Genomic DNA, 19,461 nt, shown 5'->3' with positions numbered 1-19,461 from the left:
GATGACACAGAGTTGGAATGCAACGTTGATGATTGGAATTGTATATTTCAAGTCCTATATATCCATGTGGTAGCTATTTGGTTTTGGAGCTAGCGGAGCTATATATATGAAACAGTAAAAACACTAGACAGTAGAAACATTCATGTTCAGAATTGCTTTTTCAAAAAGCACTTATGCTCAGAAGCCTTGTGGATATGGTAAAACGCTTCTATTAAACATTGAAATCATTTATCATAAGCATTTTTGGCGAGGACTTCACTTTCAAACAGACTCGTATCATCCAGGCTTAGAGAAGTATGCAAACTGAACTACGTACATCCGGTACGACTAAATACATACACGGAATACATCTCTATAACGATCAAAGCCAATTGGGACTGTGAAGCTGCAGAAATTAACAAACCCTACGTCGCAGCCTTAGAAGGGAATACAAATGACTCCTCATCATTTTTCACATTCTCCAGCGTCACCAAGAAACCCTAGCCTAAACATGTCGAGTTCGACAAAAAAAATAAAGCCATTCCTACCCTAGTAAGATTTTTATTATTTATTGCTTCCTCAACAAAACCTACATTCCGGATGTAGGTAAGTTTCTCTTTCACGAGAAAAAAAATGATAAAAGTGTAGAATTAAGTCAAGTCGGATTCAAAATACACGTGGCAATATGAATCTTTTTGCATGCAACATAGTTCACAAATGAATCATTTCGGAGAAAGTATTTTTTTTTTTTCGGAGAAAGTCTTAATTGTCGTCGGTTTGGTTTTTTTAGTGTCTCTTCAGTTCTATTTTCAAATAAAATTTTGTACCATGTTCTTCACTTAAAAAGTTTGGAGAGGGGGATTGGGAAAGCATATCAAGAAACTCTGTGATTTCCAAGACTCGCTCCAGCCCAAGTTGCAAGCCACGCACAGAAATACTTCGCTCGGAAGAGCATGCTCAGAGAAAGGATGAGCAGATCAAGGACAATCATCCATGATATTATTACCACAACTATTGACAATGGAAGTGTCTTGTCTCACCAGCAGCAGCTGCCAATTACGGCGGCACAACAGAATAAAACATCTACCATGGTAGGAGGAGGAGGAGGAGGAGGAGGAGGAGGTGGACCGCAGTCAGTGAAGCACAGGCCTCAGCCGCACATACAGAAAAAGCTGGGTCTAAACTGTCTGTGATATCAACACTCTTCTTGTGCTGTGTCAAATTAAGGACTGCATGCTGTTGTGATTGTTTGGTAGCTTCAATTCCTTCAGTTTCTTCGCTTGAAATAATTACTGGCTTTATTGCTAAAAGATGCTTACAGTATCGGGTTTATTTAAATCACAGCTGGAAGTATAAGGTTCATACTATTGCATTCTCCCAAGAACGCGTAAGCTCGAAGGAAAATGATTTCCACACTCACATTTTCTTCACTTACACTCCTTGCTTGTCTATGTTCCTTGATTGATCGTTGATTCATTCAATCTTGCGACCAAACATAAGAAGGTGTGAAGCTGCAGAAATTAACAAACCCAACAAGCATGCTGATAGCGTATAAATTAACAGATCAAATTCGTTTCCGTTATGGTTTCTCAAAACTTTATTGATCTGCTGAGACTAGTGAAACGTAGCTGAGACTAGTGAAACATAGCATAAGTAACATGTCATCACGTTTCTGAGTACCATGTCATGATCTGAATTACAAGAAAGTAAACAAACACTAGGACATGTTCCTCGGTTCCTTCCAAACATGTATTTACTGCATTGCTTATGATTAATCACTTGTAATTTAGGTTATGTGGAGAGCCGTGGAGCGTGCGGTATGGTGCTGGCTTTAGCCGAGAGAAATGCGAGGTGAAGTTAGTCTGATCTTCATTGACACACCAGAGGTTTCTTCGAAGGAACCGCGGAATGTATTGACCAGCAACACAAGCCGGTCAAGACTCTTTCCGGGGGCCTTCAACTTCCATCCCGCAGCTATATTGTTGTGGAGATTCTACATTTCTCGGCATCGGAGTCCCTGCGGTTGCTGCTAGTGGTGCGATTGTAGCCAACTCACTGTTTCTGTGTCTCAACTCTGAACTTCTTGATGCCATTGGAATTTGAATTGAAAATTTGAGGCTGCTTAAAATGACTGTTTCGGAAACTATTTTTTGGATCGACTTTGATATTGGGATGTCTAGTGAAAACGAAATAATCGAAATAATTTCAACATGCTAAGACGTGGAGGGTGAAGTCAAAGTACATGTCTGTCTTCTATTACGTTCGTTTGCTTTGGATATGTTTGCATGCTTTCCAAGCCACTAGGGCTAGCCTAGTGGTGAGTGTGTGGGTAAGGGGTGGGGTAATCTAGGAGGTCTTGGGTTCAAGGTTTGGGGTGATTTTTTAGTGTAATCGGTACGAGGGGTGATATAACACGTGTCATTATACAAATAGTGTGATATGTATGCTAAAAAATTAATAACTTAAAAAATAAAATTTCTCACTACTTCTATTAAAACATGTAATGTACCACTTGTGTTCCTGTTACAATAAAAATTTTCTCTAAGACTTGGGGTGGGTAAGGGGTGGGGTAGTTAAAAAAAAATTGTTTGCTTGCTTTCCATAAAAGCACTTTAGATGATTTGACTTTTAGGGCATGCTTTTCAAGTAGTTTGCCTTGTGGGCCTCTTCTTGGGACTTATCCTAATTGTTTGAGCATTTAGTCTTTGAAAAGTCATTTTTTGTTCATTCAGTTAGTCTTGAAGTAATTTGAAGTTGTGGGAATATTTGAACTCGAATTTTTTTTCTAACATTTGATTTAAGTGTGGGACCTTTATAATTGAGGAATTGTATCCACGATGATTATGTAACTATTGAGTCATGATGTTTGTATCAACATTTGTGGCCTCTTTTTTCTTAACCGGTATTTTTTCATGTGATTTTACTTCGATAAGATTTTTTTTCTAAAGACTATTTCCTCTTAACATGCCAGTTACAACGTACAAAAAAAATAAAATTACAAATATAAAAAGCAAAAGCAGTTTTTCTTTTTTCAATTTATAAATATATTAGACAAATTAAATTTGTAATATAAGACTAGGGTTGTTAATAAGTCGAGTAAAACTGAATATCACTTTGCTCAAGCTTGAATTGTTCAACTTTTTTTTTTCGAACTCAAACGAGCCTAACTCAAGAGAACTTTCTTTGTTTTTTTTTTTGTGGTCAAAACTCAAGAGAACTTAAAAAATAAAAAATCGATACCAAGCTCAACTGCTTCGGGTTATAACATAAACATCTTTTTCTTTTTCTTTTTCTTTAGAAATAAAAGAAACATTGGGACTTCATATCAATCTTTGCCTTAAAAAAAAAAAATTCATACTGACGGTGGTCAGTCCAAAACTTTGAAAAAAAGGTCAACACGATTCTTTAAAAGAAAAATGTAACCATGATCTTTAATTCAAAACAAACTTCTTGATTAAAAGACAAGCAAAATTTGGATAAAATGATAAAAGACAAGTAAAATTTACAAAGATATATTATCCTTATTCTAAACAGTGGAGAAATAATCCGAACCACTTACACTTTACAGTTACACCAAATCATTCCGAATAATACTTGTATCCTCTATATTACAATAGTTGTTGGCACAAAGTCAACCGATGTTTTTTTCCAAGATATAATCATTGCTTCTTCTTCAAGAAAAGAATTTTATGACCCATAGGCCTTCTACCTCTACACGGCATTGCTCCGTCATACTTTTGCTCATTGCGAAAAATTCCCTACTACTACCTTCCATAAAAGTTTAAGACTCAGTACTTCTCATTTTCAAGTGAAATTGAATAGAGAAATTTTATTTGAACCTTGCAATCTTATCTCTACACCCATTGTTTTTTAGAAAAAAAATTATTTTCCAATTTTGCCCTAAATAAAAAATGGGTGTAAAGAAAAAATTATTGAATTACCAACTGGAAAATGGGTGGGTCGTCGGAAATCAAGAGGGATCGTAGAGTTTGGTTGCTGGAATAGGAGAAATGTTGCCAGAGTTGGATTAGATTCGTAAGGGAAAAGAGAGCGGTTATGGTGTTGTAGACGACAGCAGCCTCCACCTCCTCCTCATCGGCCACTGTCGAGTAGCGAGTCACCACTCTTTCTCTCTCAATTTTGGTCTCTCATTGTAACCATAAACCCTAATAGAAAAAGGTATGGTGCAAACTCAAATTCACCGTTGCCACCCCCACCCAAATTCTCTATTTTTTCACTCTCCTCCATCATCAAACCCAAAATCTCAAGAAAAACATCAACCCCATAATAAAAAACCAGCTTAATTCACAATTCTCTCTCTCTATCTCCCAAGCAACAATCGGAGCTTAATTATTAGTTCATTGAAGAAAATAAAATACCCGGAACAAGATCCATCCCTATGGAGGTTTCTCAGAAAAACTAAACAACGACAAGTGAGGGTAGAAGGTCGACGGCAGTCGCTGCTAACGTGCTCAGTGGGTTTCTTAGTTTGTTTATTTGAAGTTACTTTTTAGCGTAAAATAGGAAGTTTATGAGACAAAACTTTTAAGTTGGGTGTTGCGAGATAATATTTGGGTTCAAATAAAATTTCCCAATTGAATATTAGTAGACCGTAATAATAATGAAAAAAACAAGCAAAATTAAAAGTATAGAACCATATTATATTCCCCTCCTCATGTTTTTTAGATAAAGAAGAGCAATGGAAGCAAAAATCAACCTCCATTTGTCCTTAACCCCTTATTATTCTTTCTTTGTATTTAAACAAGTACCCAAAGCTGTCGTCAACTACGTGTTCTTACTCCTCACTCACTCACTCCTCAAACAAACTCACAGCAAAAGTAATTAAAAAAAAAAGAAAAAAAGAGAATAAAGCCTCATCAAAAAGTAGATTGAATTTTCTCGCAGTAATAACAGTAATCCGATCACTCTCTCCGATCAAATTCTTCTCCTTCCCAAATTTCTACTCAAATCTCAAAAATTCCAGGAGCGGAGCGGAATTTAAAATGCGCGAGCTCTGCTTCCAGGCCTCCCCGAAACGCTTGCAGGTCAGTCGTCCGAACCGATCCGTTTTTCTGAATTTTGGATGTATTGCTTATGAAAATGCCGAAAATTAATTGTTTTGTTGGAGTCCGATTGCTTTCGGAGGATCGGCGGTGGTTTTTAAATTTGCATTTGTATTTGTTGCTTAATTTAAAAAATTGGAGTGAGTTTGGTGTGGATCTGAGCTAAATTAAGTAATTAATTGACTCTGCAATTTTTTTTTTAATTTTTCATTTGAATTTTGTCTCAGCAATTTCAAGCTCAATTTCTATGTTTTATGAATTTTAATTTTAATTAATGCTTTTGTGGAAAGAAATTTGAATTTTTATTTTTATTTTTATGTTGTTTAATAGAAAGATAGGTGCTTGGATGGGAGTGGACACAGGAGCAGGGAGTCGTGCGAGGAGGGGAAGTAGTAGCATCATCTGCTGTGCTGCAGTAGTGAAGTGATCAGACGTCGGTATGGCATCTGCTAGCCTAGGGAATGGTGGAGTTGGCAGTTCAAGGTCTGTGAATGGCTTCAAGGGTTCGTCTAGTTCGGTTGATTGGCTGGGGAGGGAGATGCTCGAGATGAGCTTGCGGGACAAGCCGGATCGCGATGACGATAGAGTAAGCGGTGTTCGTTCTAAACTGTTTAAATATAATGTGAAATTTTTGCATTAACTGTCATTTGTTGCGACTATCACATAACGAAATGGCTCCTTTACATTGCCACAAGCAACTGATGGGCAAAATGGTTCTCAAGCATTTTGGTCTAGATTAAGGCCCCGCTCTAGTTGAATGCGACTTGTTTTGACTAGAATTTGGTGTTTTTATTACACTGTTGACAGTCATTACTATTTCTTCTGTTGTAGGATAGCGAACCGGATGTAATTGATGGAGTGGGTGCTGAAACAGGACGTGTAATACGAACGACTGTTGGTGGTCGGAGTGGTCAATCTAGGCAGGTTGGACAAGATTCTATTTTTCTTCAAATTTAATCTAGTAATGGTATTGCAAATCAGAAGCAGTGATTTTCTATAACTCGGTGACTTACATCTTGTTTCTTTGTCTGGTTTCTACAGACAGTAAGCTATATTTCAGAACATGTGGTTGGAACTGGTTCTTTTGGGGTTGTTTTCCAGGTAGGTAGAACTATAGTCTATATACTTTGCTCAATAGAATCCACCTGATTTTCCAATGAAATACATTGTTGATAAAACTTTTAACTTCTTTGCACAGGCGAAATGTAGAGAAACTGGAGAGATTGTTGCTATCAAGAAGGTGCTCCAAGACAAGCGCTACAAGAACAGGGAGTTACAGATTATGCAGATGTTGGATCATCCAAACATTGTTGCCCTAAAGCATTGCTTCTTCTCAACCACAGACAAAGAAGAGGTTTACTTGAACCTTGTACTTGAATTTGTTCCTGAAACGGTTAACCGCATTGCGAGGAACTATAGTAGGATCAGCCAGCGAATGCCCATAACATATGTTAAACTTTATACCTATCAGGTATGAATTTGTCTTCATTTGTACTTTCTCCGTCTTTTGGTTTATTGTAACGAACACAATCTAAGGCTTCTCTTTTTCAACTTTGTTGTGGTGCAGATATGCAGGGCACTTGCTTATATACATAATTGTATTGGAATCTGTCACCGTGATATCAAGCCTCAGAACTTACTTGTAAGATTTTTTTTTTCTTCCTAAGGAACTGGGAGCTCCTGTATGACAAAATATGTGATTTACACCATTGCAAGTTATCTGTCTGACCAATAACCTGGTCTACTAAGCAGAGCCAGTGATTGCTTTTACTAGTCAACTCTCATATATGTGTCAAATTGGTGCAATACCTTTGTTATTTAGATGGTAATATTGTTTTCAGAGTCGAAGGCATAATATGAGCGTTTTGTTGCTTCTTGAACTACCATAAGCTTTCCGTGTTTTCCTATAAATGTTGTAATTAAGTTAGACTTTATTTTAAATCAAGCAGCGCTTAGGGAGTTAGGGTAATGCTGCACATGCACAATGTAGTTCTTCTGACAACACGCTGCTCTAATGATTACAGGATCAATACTTAGTAGCTGGTAGACTTTGAACCTTCCATGTATATCTCTATATGTGTTTTGTGTGTGTCTAAGTTTCCACACCATGCTGCTTCTGTGCCTCTATTTTATGTACCTTGAGTCCTCCAATTTCAGAAATTCCCTGCAGCGTTATGGATAACATTCTCATCAAGCTATCTCATATGATATCCTTCAATTTCAATAAGAAAGTAGTTTGATGCGTAACTTTTAGAATTCATGGGTTTGGGGTGATTTTAGTGATTGCAGTTTCTCTTCTTCCTTTGAGGATTAGATATTAGTTCTCTTAGAGCCTATATTATATTGAGCATTTTGGTGTCTATGGAAAGGACTTGATTTTTATTTCTTAAAGGGCGTAAATAGGAAGTTACTACCCTTCCTTATCAGTTTGTAAGGCTGTTATCAGTTTGTAAGGCTGTATTATCATTGTCAGCCTAGCAAGCTTAAAAGAAAGTTGGTCAAATACCATAACCAAGAAATTAATAAAGAAACAAGATAGATAGTATTGAATAACTTGGGGCACATTTTGCAGAAGTTTGAACTTTCTTGTTGGGCACGTTCCGCATTGTCTTTCAATAATTTGAGCCATCCACTTTTTAGGTCCCACTCTAAGAATTTATCTGATCACAAGGCCTAAATTGTATTCAATTTGTCTAATGTTCAAGGAGTATCCTCGGAAGGGTCTGAGAAAGTAGAGGATTCGATTCATTGGACTACACTGCAGGATGGCCTCTACAAGGATGTCTACACTTTTCTTAAAATGCGGGCCTCCTCTTTGAATAATTTTTCTACATCTATATGCGTGTGTCTATACTCTGCCATTCACCTTTTGTTGGTCATGTTCTAATGCTTCATGTCATTCAGGTGAATCCACACACGCATCAGCTGAAACTTTGTGATTTTGGGAGTGCAAAAGTGTTGGTGAGTTTTGCACTCCATCCTTTTTACTGATGAAGGTGTCTTATGGTCTTGTTATCTAATTTCATTTGCTTACAAGGCTGTTCCATTTGTGTTTATCAGGTGAAAGGAGAACCAAATGTTTCTTACATCTGCTCAAGATATTATCGTGCTCCAGAATTGATATTTGGTGCCACTGAGTACACAACAGCTATTGATATATGGTCTACAGGTTGTGTGATGGCTGAATTACTTCTTGGCCAGGTGATTTGGTACTCAAATATGTGAATACTTGCTGTTTTTGTTACTCTTGTCCTTAAAAATATTTAATATTGTCTAGCCAAATTCTCTTGCAGCCCTTGTTTCCTGGCGAAAGTGGAGTGGACCAACTAGTTGAGATAATTAAGGTGAGGATGCCAATCTAGTTCTGTGTAGATTGCCATTTTGTATTTATTTAGCGAACTTTGAATATCGGATTAAAACTGTAAAACAAAATCATCAGGGTTGAGTATATGAGTTCGCTTTGACTCTTTTTGGGTTGATTTTGGTCATCCTAGGTTCAATCAACTATTATAAACTGTTACTCCTTAGAATGTCATCATTTTTTTTGGTGGTGAAATCTTCTATGATTTAAAAGTCTACAGTTCTCTAGTCTTTAAGAAGCTGTTGTTTTCACGCTTTCAAATTTCCACAATTATGAAAAAGGGAATGAATAGACATACGGTTAATTATACTTTTTTGTGCAGGTTTTGGGGACTCCAACCAGGGAGGAGATAAAGTGCATGAATCCAAACTATACTGAATTTAAATTCCCACAGATAAAGCCTCATCCGTGGCACAAGGTGTGTCTTTGCGCGTACTCTAATATTATTCTTAGATGCATGCTTGTGACTTCAAATTTTATTTTATAGATCAAGCCATGATGTATTGCTAGACCTTAAAGTGTATTATTGTGCTGATATGTGTACATTGTCATCGTCAAACCTAGCATGAAAAATGCTCCTGCTGTTGCTAATTCAGAAAGTAGTCTTTATGTGTGAAATACTAGTAATAATTTGACTAATCCTTTGTACTGAGACTAGGGTTAATTTTTTTATTTGGTTGGTGTCCTTAGCAGGCCACTCTCAAGTTTTGTTAAATTAGGAGACTGTACTCAGTAGATTGCAAAGAGAAATGTTGCTGTTTAGTTATGAAGAATCTCCACAATGGTTTTGATAAGTGATTACACTGATTGCTAAAGTAAATAGAATTTTGTGCACTTAAGTATAGTGTTTTCCAAGAACATGTTAAGGGACAGGAAAAAAAAATGTCATTAAATTGATGACCTGCCGTAATGGGATATAGCCTGAGAGAGCTGATTGATGAATGAAGATTTGTAGGCTCTAACTAGTAAAGCATGACGTTTTTCACTTCGAGTTTCGTTGGCTTCTTTGGTTGAGCTAGGGATGATTTGCACCATGTAAACATGCCAAGAAAGAAAAGGAAAATATTTTAAGGTGATGTCCTAATCCTATCATGTAAGAGCATCTCCAATCATGCTCTATATTTTCAAGTCAAATTTAACTGAAAAGACTAGAAAGTTATCTTAGGAGCTACCTAGAAAATTTCTACTCCAACCATATTGTCTAATTTGGGGAGTCATAGTAACTATGAACCAATACAAACAGAGTTTATATTTGAAAAGTAATCAATGCTAGGAGATCCCTTTTCCCTCCCCAAATTTAGGAGTTCTTAGAGGATTTGCTATGCTAGGAGCAGGGTAGGGAGTGTCTTGGAGATGAATTTTTTTCCAAATTCTCCCTAATTTTTAGCTAGGAGCTCATTTAGGGAACCCATTGGAGATGCTCTAAGGATATAGTCTACGTGGAACTGATTGGTGACTGAAAATTGAGTAACTTCAAGTATAGTAAGCGGGGCTTTGATGAGTTTGAGTTTTCCTGGCTTCTTTGGTCAAGTTAGGGATGACTTTTCACTGTATGTTGCATTTCTCATGTATCTAATAAGACATAAAATCCGATGAAAGTACATCAATAGAAATTATAAATTTGTTCCAGGTTGGATGTATGAACTCTTGGTATGTGACTAGTGCCTTGTCCAGTGGAATCTGCTTCAGAGATTAATGCACTGTCTGTTTGTGATGTGTATGAGACTTTTTAAGGTATAATTGGGTGGTGATTAGGGGCATGATGGTGTGAACTGATATGAACCTTGGTATCGTTTAGTTTCTAATATATTTAAGATGAGTGGGCGTGCAAAAATAATGTATATGCGGAGCTGGCAAAGTGGGATTGGCAATTTGCATGGAGATGGAGACTATTATTCATAGATTTATTCATTAAGAAATCATGAGGTCATGACATATAGGTATTGAAGGTTAAAAATTCTGTATGGGGCCAAGGCTTGCATTAATATTTTATTTATGGCTTGGGAATCCTATGTTTTTTTTTTCTTTTCTGAAGTTAATATTGATAATTTTCTTGAGTGTCTTTCGGATGCTGAAATAAACTCACGAAAGTAAAGAGCTTAATCATGAATCTTTGACTGCCTAACACGTCTTCAGCCAAATTATATTATCTAATGCGGAACGCATTATACCTGTTCCCATTGATGTGATATTTATATCCATCTCATATGTAGCTTTCATCATTATTGCTGTTGTTCATTTCGGTTGTGATAAGCTGTTGCTCTAAATAGGAATTTATTCATCATGGAGATTAACCATGATATTCTTGTCATGTTGCAGGTATTCCAAAAACGCTTACCCCCAGAGGCAGTAGATCTTGTTTGTAGGTTTTTCCAGTATTCCCCGAACCTGCGATGTACTGCTGTAAGTATGACTTTCAATTTTAGTTTCCTTCGGTAAAAAAGAAAGAAAACAATTCAGCGCTAATTACGTTATTGCTTTGGTTTTGCAGTTGGAAGCTTGCATTCACCCTTTCTTTGATGAATTGAGAGACCCAAATACTCGTCTTCCTAATGGTCGCCCTCTTCCTCCTCTATTTAACTTTAACGCCCAGGGTGAGTTTGATTTGAATCATTTACATAAAACATAGTACCATTTCACCTTTTTAGAAATTTTTGTGGAGATTGCTGGCATTGGCTATTATGATAATTGCAAGTTCTTTAACCTAATGTGAATAAAAAGGCTCGATTGTGTCCTTTTTTATTCTTATTATATAAACGTGCAGTTTTGCATTCACCGGAATTTTTTATATTTGGTTTCCATGTTTCTAATGCTCCTTTTATGTTTCCTTCTATTCTCTTTGATAGAGCTTCAAGGAATTCCAACCGACATAGTCAACCGACTTATTCCAGAGCATGCCCGTAAGCAGAACTTATTCATGGCTTTGCACGCCTAGCAACTTCCACGAGCGTCTGTTGCGTCTGCATACCATCACAACTCCAGTATGTTCCTGTATCAACATATGTAAAATCTCTCTTACCTTTTCACTTGTCATCGTGTTTCCTGTGATTGTGAGTAGTACGAGTGTTGCAACTGTTTGCGAAACAAGTTAGGAGAATCCGAAGATTTAAGTTTGCATGCGGATAGAGGTAGTTTTGTATGCTTATTTGAAGACCAAATATAGATAATATGTATGTTATTGTGACTCCCACCGCGAGGAACATGAGATATAAAGACAGGTAATATGTATACGCCAAGAGTTTCTTTTTTCTTTCTTCCTTCCCTTGCTGTATGGTTGAACGGCCCTTTTGTCTACTATAATTTGTTTAATTTTTTGACTCAGTCTTTGTGCTTTCAATTTGAACAATGTGAATCTCGCGTATCCTGAGTTACGTTGATGCTGTGCTTCCTCTTCGTTCTTGATTTTTAATACGAATGAAGTGCTTACGAGATGGACAGAACGGAGCATGTACTTGGATTGGCTTTGCTTTGATTGAACCAAGAAAAAGAATGCAAAATTGAAAACAGTCTCGGACTGTTCGAATTTGATCCTGTACTCTTCACAGTGAGCTTTGATACCGTAAACTCAGCTAGCTACACAACATTGCGCCCTCCTCTCGTCTGGAGAAGAGCGCACGATACTTTTTTAAAGTGCTAAAAGCAGTTCGAGGGAGAAGGCTGTTTGGATTTTGAGAAGCATTTAGGAGAGTTAGTAATGGGGGAAGGGAACATGGCAATTGCAAGGGAACGCGATGATTTTCTGTACTTGTACAAATTATGTATGTGTATATTTCTCTTATTACTTGTAAAGCGATGAGAGAGATACACGCATATACAACGTCTTTATACAAAACACCAAAAAGATCACACAAAGGACTGGAGCCCCTAGGTTACAGATGAAAGCTACGTGTATATGAACCGGGCGAAAGAAAGGAGGAAATCGCCTTGATTATATTTTTGGTGCGTTAGAGACAATCCTATATATTTAGGGCTGAACTTATTAAGTTTGGGTAGCAAATTTTAACACTATTCTCAATCCTTTGCGATCCAAATCAATTATTTTAATTTTTTCGGCCGTAGTCAACAAATTAACGAATCATTTAGTACTGCGGTCTTTTGGTATTTCTCTCCACTTGAAAGTGAGGTCTTAGATTAGAATATTGTGGATTACAAATTCGATACCAAATCAGGCTGCTTATTATGTGGTTTTACCGAACTTTTCCTCTCTTTAGTGTAAAAATGTTGATGTACTAAAAAAAAATCTCATTTAATTTACTTTACTTTTTAAATTTCTTGGTTCTTTAATTAGTTTGAGCGCCATAAACCCTCAGTTCTTTGGAAAATGACACGAACACCCAAAACCCCCCAAACCCATCGTCATCTTTATTCTTCCTTCCAATTTAAATTCGCGCGCAGGATAGATTCTCTGATTTGCGGAACACAAAAGGGGAGAAAACAGACAGGACACATAGATTCTCTGATTCGTAGGAAATAATGGGTTGTAAGACGTTGGACCTCGCCGGAGCTATTTCTCTCAAACTCAACAACAACACCCACTTCCTCCGCTGCTCTCCGAAGCCCTTCCTCGCCTTTGTGGGGTCCATCCGCTCTCGCCGCCATCCCAACGGCTCCCCATCCACCCTTCTCACTTTTCGTCCTCACAAATCACCGCCGTCCTTTTCCCTTCGCGCCCAATCTGCCACTGTTGCTCCTGGTACTTCGGCAAAAATTAAAAACACCCCTCTCATATTTTACTTCGTTTGATTTTTATTTTCTTTCAAATTTTCATGCTTTCTGGTTAATCATATCTGATTTTTGGTGTTTTTTTATTATTATTTTTTTAGAAATTAATTCGTATGTATTTCTGAGTTTTATTTTTTATTGAAAAAAAAATTGCAACCATCATCACTTTAGTGGAATATGGCAATACCTATATAGGGGACGGAATGAATGATCGATCATGATCGATGAATCTTGTTCTAAATGATTGATGGTTTGAATCGTTGAAATATATTACAGTGGTATTCATGATCGATGAATCTTGTTCTAAATGATTGATGGTTTGAATCGTTGAAATATATTACAGTGGCAAGAAAAAAACTTGCGTCAAAAGTTTGTGTAAAAGAGTGGTGCCACGGACCCGCGCCATGTATATATGTTTATGCAATGCATGAAAGTTTAATTATGTTTGTGTATGTATATTTGGTGTAGATAACTATGTAGGTAGGAATGTATGTGTATAATGATTTAGTTTTACTTGTTGATGCTACAGTAGAGCGGGTGGTGGTTTTGGTGATTGGGGGAGGTGGAAGGGAACACGCTCTTTGCTACGCATTGAAGCGATCCCCTTCTTGTGATACTGTCTTTTGTGCCCCTGGCAACCCCGGAATTTCCACCTCTGGGGATGCCACTTGTATTTCAGACCTTGACATCTCTGATAGCTCAGCTGTCATTTCATTCTGCCGCAAATGGGGTGTGGGGCTTGTCGTTGTTGGACCAGAGGCCCCTCTTGTTGCTGGTCTCGTAAATGATCTGCTTAAGGTTGGAATCCATGCCTTCGGCCCTTCATCTGAGGCTGCTGCTTTGGAAGGGTCCAAGAACTTTATGAAAAGTTTGTGCGACAAGTATGGAATACCTACTGCTAAGGTTTGTATTACGTTTGATATTATGTTATAAAAGGGTGTTGTTAACTTCAAATATTGCTTGCTTATGATCATTAGAACTCGAAAATGATAATGAAAAACGATTGGCATTGCCTTTTCAGTTCTTGTGTCGATATTTTCATAAAAACAAGAGTTAACTAATGAATTGATTAATTGATGCAGTATCAAACCTTTACAGACCCATCTGCTGCAAAACAATATATACAAGAGCAAGGGGTGCCTGTTGTCGTTAAAGCTGATGGATTGGCTGCTGGGAAAGGAGTTATTGTTGCTATGACTTTGAATGAGGCTTTTGATGCTGTTGACTCAATGCTAGTAAAAGGTTCTTTTGGGTCTGCAGGTTGTCGTGTCATTGTTGAGGAATATCTGGAAGGAGAAGAAGCGTCTTTCTTTGCAATGGTGGATGGAGAGAATGCTATTCCTCTGGAATCTGCTCAGGACCATAAACGCGTTGGGGATGGTGATATGGGGCCTAATACTGGTGGAATGGGTGCATACTCACCAGCCCCCATCCTAACTAAAGAACTTGAAGATTTAGTCATGAAATCCATCATTTACCCCACAGTGAAAGGCATGTCAGCCGAGGGCCGCAAGTTTGTTGGGGTTTTATATGCTGGACTCATGATAGAAAAAAAGTCTGGCTTACCTAAACTGATAGAGTACAATGTACGTTTTGGTGATCCAGAGTGTCAGGTCAGTAAACAGATCACTAGTAGATACCTATTTAAATGATTCATTTGTTCATTTTAAATGCGGAGGATTAGGATTTACTTGAAATCTCACACAATCGTTGTTTAATGCATCTCATGTTGCTTTTACAATTTGGGAAGTCTTTATCAAAAAATTTTTGCTAATTTTACAGCCAACAATTTAGGTTCTGTAGTTGAAAGGTGGTTTATGTCTGTCTCTCGTTCTTTCCAAATCCTTTTCTTTTAATCGAAGGAATGGGTTGCGGAATGATTTGATGAAAATTTGAATTTATCTTAGTCTACCTATTAGGTTGGTGTGGGAATGGTAGTATGTATTATTCATGTACAGGGAAAAAGTTGGAACTGAACTGAACTGAGTTTAGTGAGATAGAGGAAACTATGATGCAAAAGCCAATTTTATTCGGATGCGGTGTTTGCAATTTTGATGGACTGTGGTCTTATTTATTTTCTCTTCCTGTTTATCTCCAGTTTCAATGTACTGGTTTGGATTGTGTACCTCCATTGCTTGTCCGGCCACTATTCTTTTTCTTGTCTACTTGCACGAGTTATGTGGGTTATGAACACCATATGGTTTCAAGCATATCTTTGCACTCTGCTCATTACGTAGCATAAATCTGTAAGTGTTTATAGTTTAATGTTCTGGTTGCTAGTTTGGCCGTTACTTTGATAGGTTGTTTGACTGGTGGTTCTGTGTCATATCAAAATATTAGGCTTAATGGTAGATCAGCCTCTTGTATGGAAGTTTGGAACTTAGGCATGGAAATTAGGTATTTTATTTTCCGTCCTATTCAGATCGTGTTGCTGTTGAATAACATGTTAACAACAACTTTCGGTGCCTGTTTGGCTTAATGATCAACAGGTTTTAATGGTTCGCTTGGAGTCTGATCTGGCACAAGTTCTACTTGCAGCTTGTAGAGGACAGTTAAGCGAGGTGTCATTGAACTGGTCGGCTGGGTCAGCCATGGTGGTGGTAATGGCAAGTAAGGGGTACCCGGGTTCATATGAGAAGGGAAGTGTGATCCGGAACCTTGATGAAGCAGAAGCTGTTACTCCATCTGTTAAGGTATTTCATGCTGGAACTGCACTGGATTTAGATGGCAATTTCATTGCTGCTGGGGGACGTGTTCTTGGGGTGACCGCCAAGGGAATAGATCTCAAAGAGGCACGCGATCGGGCATATCAAGGGGTTGAAGAAATTAATTGGCCGGGAGGGTTCTACCGCTGTGATATTGGCTGGAGAGCCCTTCCTCTTCCTCAGAAACAATTTGCGTCCAGAGGTTAAATATTTGTACCAAAAAAGGGAGAATTCTGAGTGTTTCTATTCAAATTGCAGGTGTATGACATTCAGGGCGTTATATGAGAAACGGCTATTCCTCGCTCTAATTAATTGCTCCTAAACTGGCTATTCAAGACGTTATAAGAGTAAACGATCTTAACCATTTTGAGTTACATTCGAACTAGTTAATTGCTCGTAATTTAAATTCGATTGAGAAAGAAAAGAGAGGCAAAGAAGCAATAATAAACACCAGAAACCTCAACTGTTATGCAAAATCAGTCTTTAAAGTTTTACCAAACCAAAAGCACAAACTAGGAGCATAGTTCAAACTTAACTTAAAAGTACCAAAAACCTCAATTGTTCAGTAGCATCAGTGTTCCGGCCACAAAACCCTGTGTCTTGTGCCCTCATCCACGGCCAGAAAACCTTAATATTGAAATACCAAAACAAATTCTTATGAGCACTGCAATTTTTACTTCCTACAAGCATACTAGTTTTACAGTTGATGGCACTATTTGTTTCAGCTCTTTCATAGCACGATCCTTCATAGCACGATTCCTTTCTGATTCTTCCGGTTTCTCGTCTGTGTAATGGTAAAACCAACTCTTGAAATGACTAACACCGATTTCCTCCAGGTTGACAGCAGTTTTTGTCAAGTACTTGACAAGTCCAAAATCACCTGTGCTACCATCGTACCCTACCATCTCCACAACCTTGAGGTAACGATGGGAGCATTCGGCTCTCTTGAATATTTTTCTTTGACCAGTAAAAGATGAGTGATGCAAGTGCAACACCAGTTTGTGCAAGCAAGGAGATGCCTCAATGAAGGATGTTAATAGATGAAGACGCCAATAATCTTGATCTGTGACGGCAATTTCCAGTTGCTTGAGACTTGAGAAGATAGGAAAAACACGATCCTCGTCGTAGGGGATTTTATACTGGAGCAGTTTGAGAATCTGTAGCTGAGAACGACAAGATTCAAGTTGGGTGAAGGCAACTTTGAGAAAATCAACTTTTGGGTACCCACCGATGGATACTTCAGTGAGCAGCGGTACATTCCTAGTAATCAAGTTCATCTTAAGTCCATGATAAGTGAATGAAACAAGATTTGCATCACGTATCAGAATGCTTTCGATATTGTCACAACCTCTTATGACCAAGTACTTCAACGGAATTGACAGACCGACAACTCTCAGCTTATGCAAATCTAGAACACGATATATTGTTAATCGTTCGAGAGCTGGACAGTTAGACAAAAAGTACTCGAGACCTCCAGCAAGACAAACGTTTTTGAACTTTACAACTCTGAGGAAGTTGAAGCCAACGTCGGAACAAGGTTGTAGACTAGGAACACCACCTAAAAGTTGGCGGGGAGAAAAAGTATAGCATGGTACGTGGAGCAGAGCACCCTCATATGTCGGAGGAAATTCTTCTAAGAAGTTCAACTCAAGAATTTGAACTCTTTTTTTCATTGCAAATCGAACCCATTTATCAACGGAACTTGAAAATCTCTCGTTGAGGTTAAAACAAATCCTAAATTGTTCGATACTCATTCCTTGGTGCTGTTCCAAAGTACTATCCACCCACTTGACGTACCTTTCTTTTAAGGTTTCAGCGTCAGTGACGTACCTTTCCCTTTCCAAAGCTTTAGGATCCGCATCGAAATTGAGGGTCCAAGTTGATTTCCATACATTCCTCCATCGCGTAGAAAGGATACGCATAGCTGCTGCTTCCCTTAGCGACAAGAGAGACACTATGCTAACAAGAACTTCATCTGGCAACTCGCTGATTCGGTCTGCCATCACCACCCCACGCTTTCGTTTCGTCATTTGGAAATTAGAAGCGAAATGTCGAGTAAACAAGAGTGATATGCTGCCCTTTAGAATGCTGATGAAAATAATTGGTTTGATACACACACTATTGGAAGTTGGAGGCTATTGGGAGTCTCATTGATACAAATCACTCATTAGTCGTAGTCATCTAGGGTTTAGTTGTTTACCCAGGATACGATGCAAAGCTAGGGTTTAATGCTTTATCCAACATACCTTCATATGTTGTGTTTAGCCTACAATTAAGAAATCATGTTCTTCTTATTATTGTAAATATATTAAGAGTTGTCGTTTAGTATTACGGTCTAGTGGTATTCATCTTCACTTGTAAATGAGAGGTTCTAGGTTTGATTCTCGCCATAGGCGAATTTGAACCAAATTATTATTGCTCGCCCATTCTGAGGCTTTGCCCACTCTCCCACCCCTCTAGTATAGATAATATCTTCACTTGTAAGTGAGAGAGGTCATAGGTTTGATTCTTGCCATAGGCAAATTTGAACCAAATTATTATTGCTCGTCCATTCTGAGGCTTTGCCCACTCTCCCACCCCTCTAGTATAGATAATATCATTTATTTAGTATAGATAATATCATTTGTTAAAAAAAAAAGGATCAGGAGTGATTATCGAAATGAGTCGAAGTTTGTTTCTCCCGTCCTTTCCTCCTATTTAAGTCCTCATTAGTGGTGGAACCACATGTAGCCGCCAAGATTAACTCTTAATCGAAAGGAAAATCGGCAAAGGGATTAGGCGGGCGTCAAGGTGGCCTGGGCGGCTGATTGGTTGGCCTAAGCGGTTTGGAATCTCAATTTTTTTCTATTTTCGAGCTTGAGAAAGGATGAATGCAGTGCGTTCTAAACTTTCTGGGTTGCTGGTTCTGTGTTCTTGCGAAGACGAACAAGGAAGAAAATGAGAAATTAAGTTTCTCTCTTCCTTTCATTCACGTGACCACTCTCAAACTTTTCTATTTAATTAATTTTTTAATTTTGTCCAATCACATTTGGACAGCTAGCATCAAGATGATTTTTCAAGAAAAAAATGAGCTGTCAGTACCTAGCTATTGATTGTTCTCATAAAAAAACATGGGCTGTGAGTCCCTAGGTGTACTTTTGCTATTAAGTATTGGTGTAGCTCCCCATCTCTATGCATTCGATGTCCCACTTTGCATTCTACACCCACATATTTGACACCTTTATCTCTTTAAAGTCTATATTACACTCTTGCATTACATTATTTTATTATTTTTCTTTTTATGATCAAAATAAGATCAGCTTATATTATACTCTTATGTTAGATATGTATATATTTTTTAAATAATGTCTTCCTCAATATTTAATCATCTACTATAAAATAAATTTAACTAATTTATATGGTATATAATATATTTATTCCAAGATATACAAGAATAATTTTTTGTAAGTGTTAATATGCACTTATTTACAAGATATACAAGAAATTTACCTAAATCCGCCTAGGCCGCCTAGGTGCCCGCCTAGCCGCTTAGGCGCTAGGCGCCAGCGGGCCGCCCGACTAGCGCCTAGCGTTTTTTAGAACCTTGAGGCCAGGGTTGGTCCAAGCCCATCCTAGAATTTCTACATTATTA

General features: G+C 37.9%; 3 protein-coding genes across 6 annotated transcripts; 2 read left to right on the top strand and 1 right to left on the bottom strand.

Moving 5' to 3' along the window:
* Positions 1–4,737: 4,737 nt before the first annotated feature.
* On the top strand, positions 4,738–11,724 carry LOC126602426 (shaggy-related protein kinase kappa-like). Its single transcript, XM_050269287.1, has 13 exons — positions 4,738–5,024; positions 5,373–5,628; positions 5,874–5,966; positions 6,084–6,143; positions 6,241–6,513; positions 6,610–6,684; positions 7,947–8,003; positions 8,103–8,243; positions 8,336–8,386; positions 8,726–8,821; positions 10,723–10,806; positions 10,895–10,997; positions 11,250–11,724. Exons 2-13 carry the CDS (start codon positions 5,482–5,484, stop codon positions 11,336–11,338), a joined length of 1,269 nt encoding a protein of 422 aa, XP_050125244.1. The 5' UTR covers positions 4,738–5,024; positions 5,373–5,481; the 3' UTR covers positions 11,339–11,724.
* Positions 11,725–12,688: 964 nt separating this feature from the next.
* On the top strand, positions 12,689–16,138 carry LOC126602423 (phosphoribosylamine--glycine ligase-like). 4 transcript variants are annotated; one of them, XR_007616104.1, is made up of 6 exons: positions 12,689–13,096; positions 13,655–14,028; positions 14,208–14,738; positions 15,224–15,371; positions 15,466–15,522; positions 15,615–15,751. XR_007616104.1 is itself a non-coding variant. In XM_050269282.1 (5 exons), the coding sequence occupies exons 1-4, from the start codon at positions 12,877–12,879 to the stop codon at positions 15,365–15,367; spliced, it is 1,269 nt and encodes a 422-aa protein (XP_050125239.1). In that variant the 5' UTR covers positions 12,689–12,876; the 3' UTR covers positions 15,368–15,371; positions 15,615–15,742. The 4 variants fall into 4 exon arrangements, 3 of the variants coding, with proteins under 3 accessions (XP_050125239.1, XP_050125238.1, XP_050125237.1); XM_050269282.1 differs by lacking the exon at positions 15,466–15,522 and having other exon boundaries at positions 15,615–15,742; XM_050269281.1 differs by lacking the exons at positions 15,224–15,371; positions 15,466–15,522 and having other exon boundaries at positions 12,698–13,096; positions 13,658–14,028; positions 15,615–16,138.
* A 136-nt stretch (positions 16,139–16,274) lies between these two features.
* On the bottom strand, positions 16,275–18,072 carry LOC126602425 (F-box/LRR-repeat protein At3g26922-like). The gene has a single exon (XM_050269286.1). The coding sequence runs from the start codon at positions 17,858–17,860 to the stop codon at positions 16,511–16,513; it is 1,350 nt and encodes a 449-aa protein (XP_050125243.1). The 5' UTR covers positions 17,861–18,072; the 3' UTR covers positions 16,275–16,510.
* Positions 18,073–19,461: the final 1,389 nt, after the last annotated feature.

The sequence above is a fragment of the Malus sylvestris genome, chromosome 15 (assembly GCF_916048215.2).
Source record: "Malus sylvestris chromosome 15, drMalSylv7.2, whole genome shotgun sequence".
Classification (NCBI taxonomy): Eukaryota; Viridiplantae; Streptophyta; class Magnoliopsida; order Rosales; family Rosaceae; genus Malus; species Malus sylvestris.
The sequence above is the reverse complement of the archived record's forward strand: the minus strand, read 5'-3'. Positions and strand labels throughout refer to the sequence as shown.

Coding starts and splice junctions, on each gene's coding strand:
- LOC126602423 (XM_050269280.1), top strand. CDS start 12,877: ATGGGTTGTAAGACGTTGGACCTCGCCGGAGCTATTTCTCTCAAACTC. Junction 14,029..14,207: donor ATGGAATACCTACTGCTAAG/GTTTGTATTACG, acceptor TAATTGATGCAG/TATCAAACCTTTACAGACCC. Junction 14,739..15,614: donor TTGGTGATCCAGAGTGTCAG/GTCAGTAAACAG, acceptor AATGATCAACAG/GTTTTAATGGTTCGCTTGGA.
- LOC126602426 (XM_050269287.1), top strand. CDS start 5,482: ATGGCATCTGCTAGCCTAGGGAATGGTGGAGTTGGCAGTTCAAGGTCT. Junction 8,244..8,335: donor CTGAATTACTTCTTGGCCAG/GTGATTTGGTAC, acceptor ATTCTCTTGCAG/CCCTTGTTTCCTGGCGAAAG. Junction 10,998..11,249: donor ATTTAACTTTAACGCCCAGG/GTGAGTTTGATT, acceptor TCTCTTTGATAG/AGCTTCAAGGAATTCCAACC.
- LOC126602425 (XM_050269286.1), bottom strand. CDS start 17,860: ATGACGAAACGAAAGCGTGGGGTGGTGATGGCAGACCGAATCAGCGAG.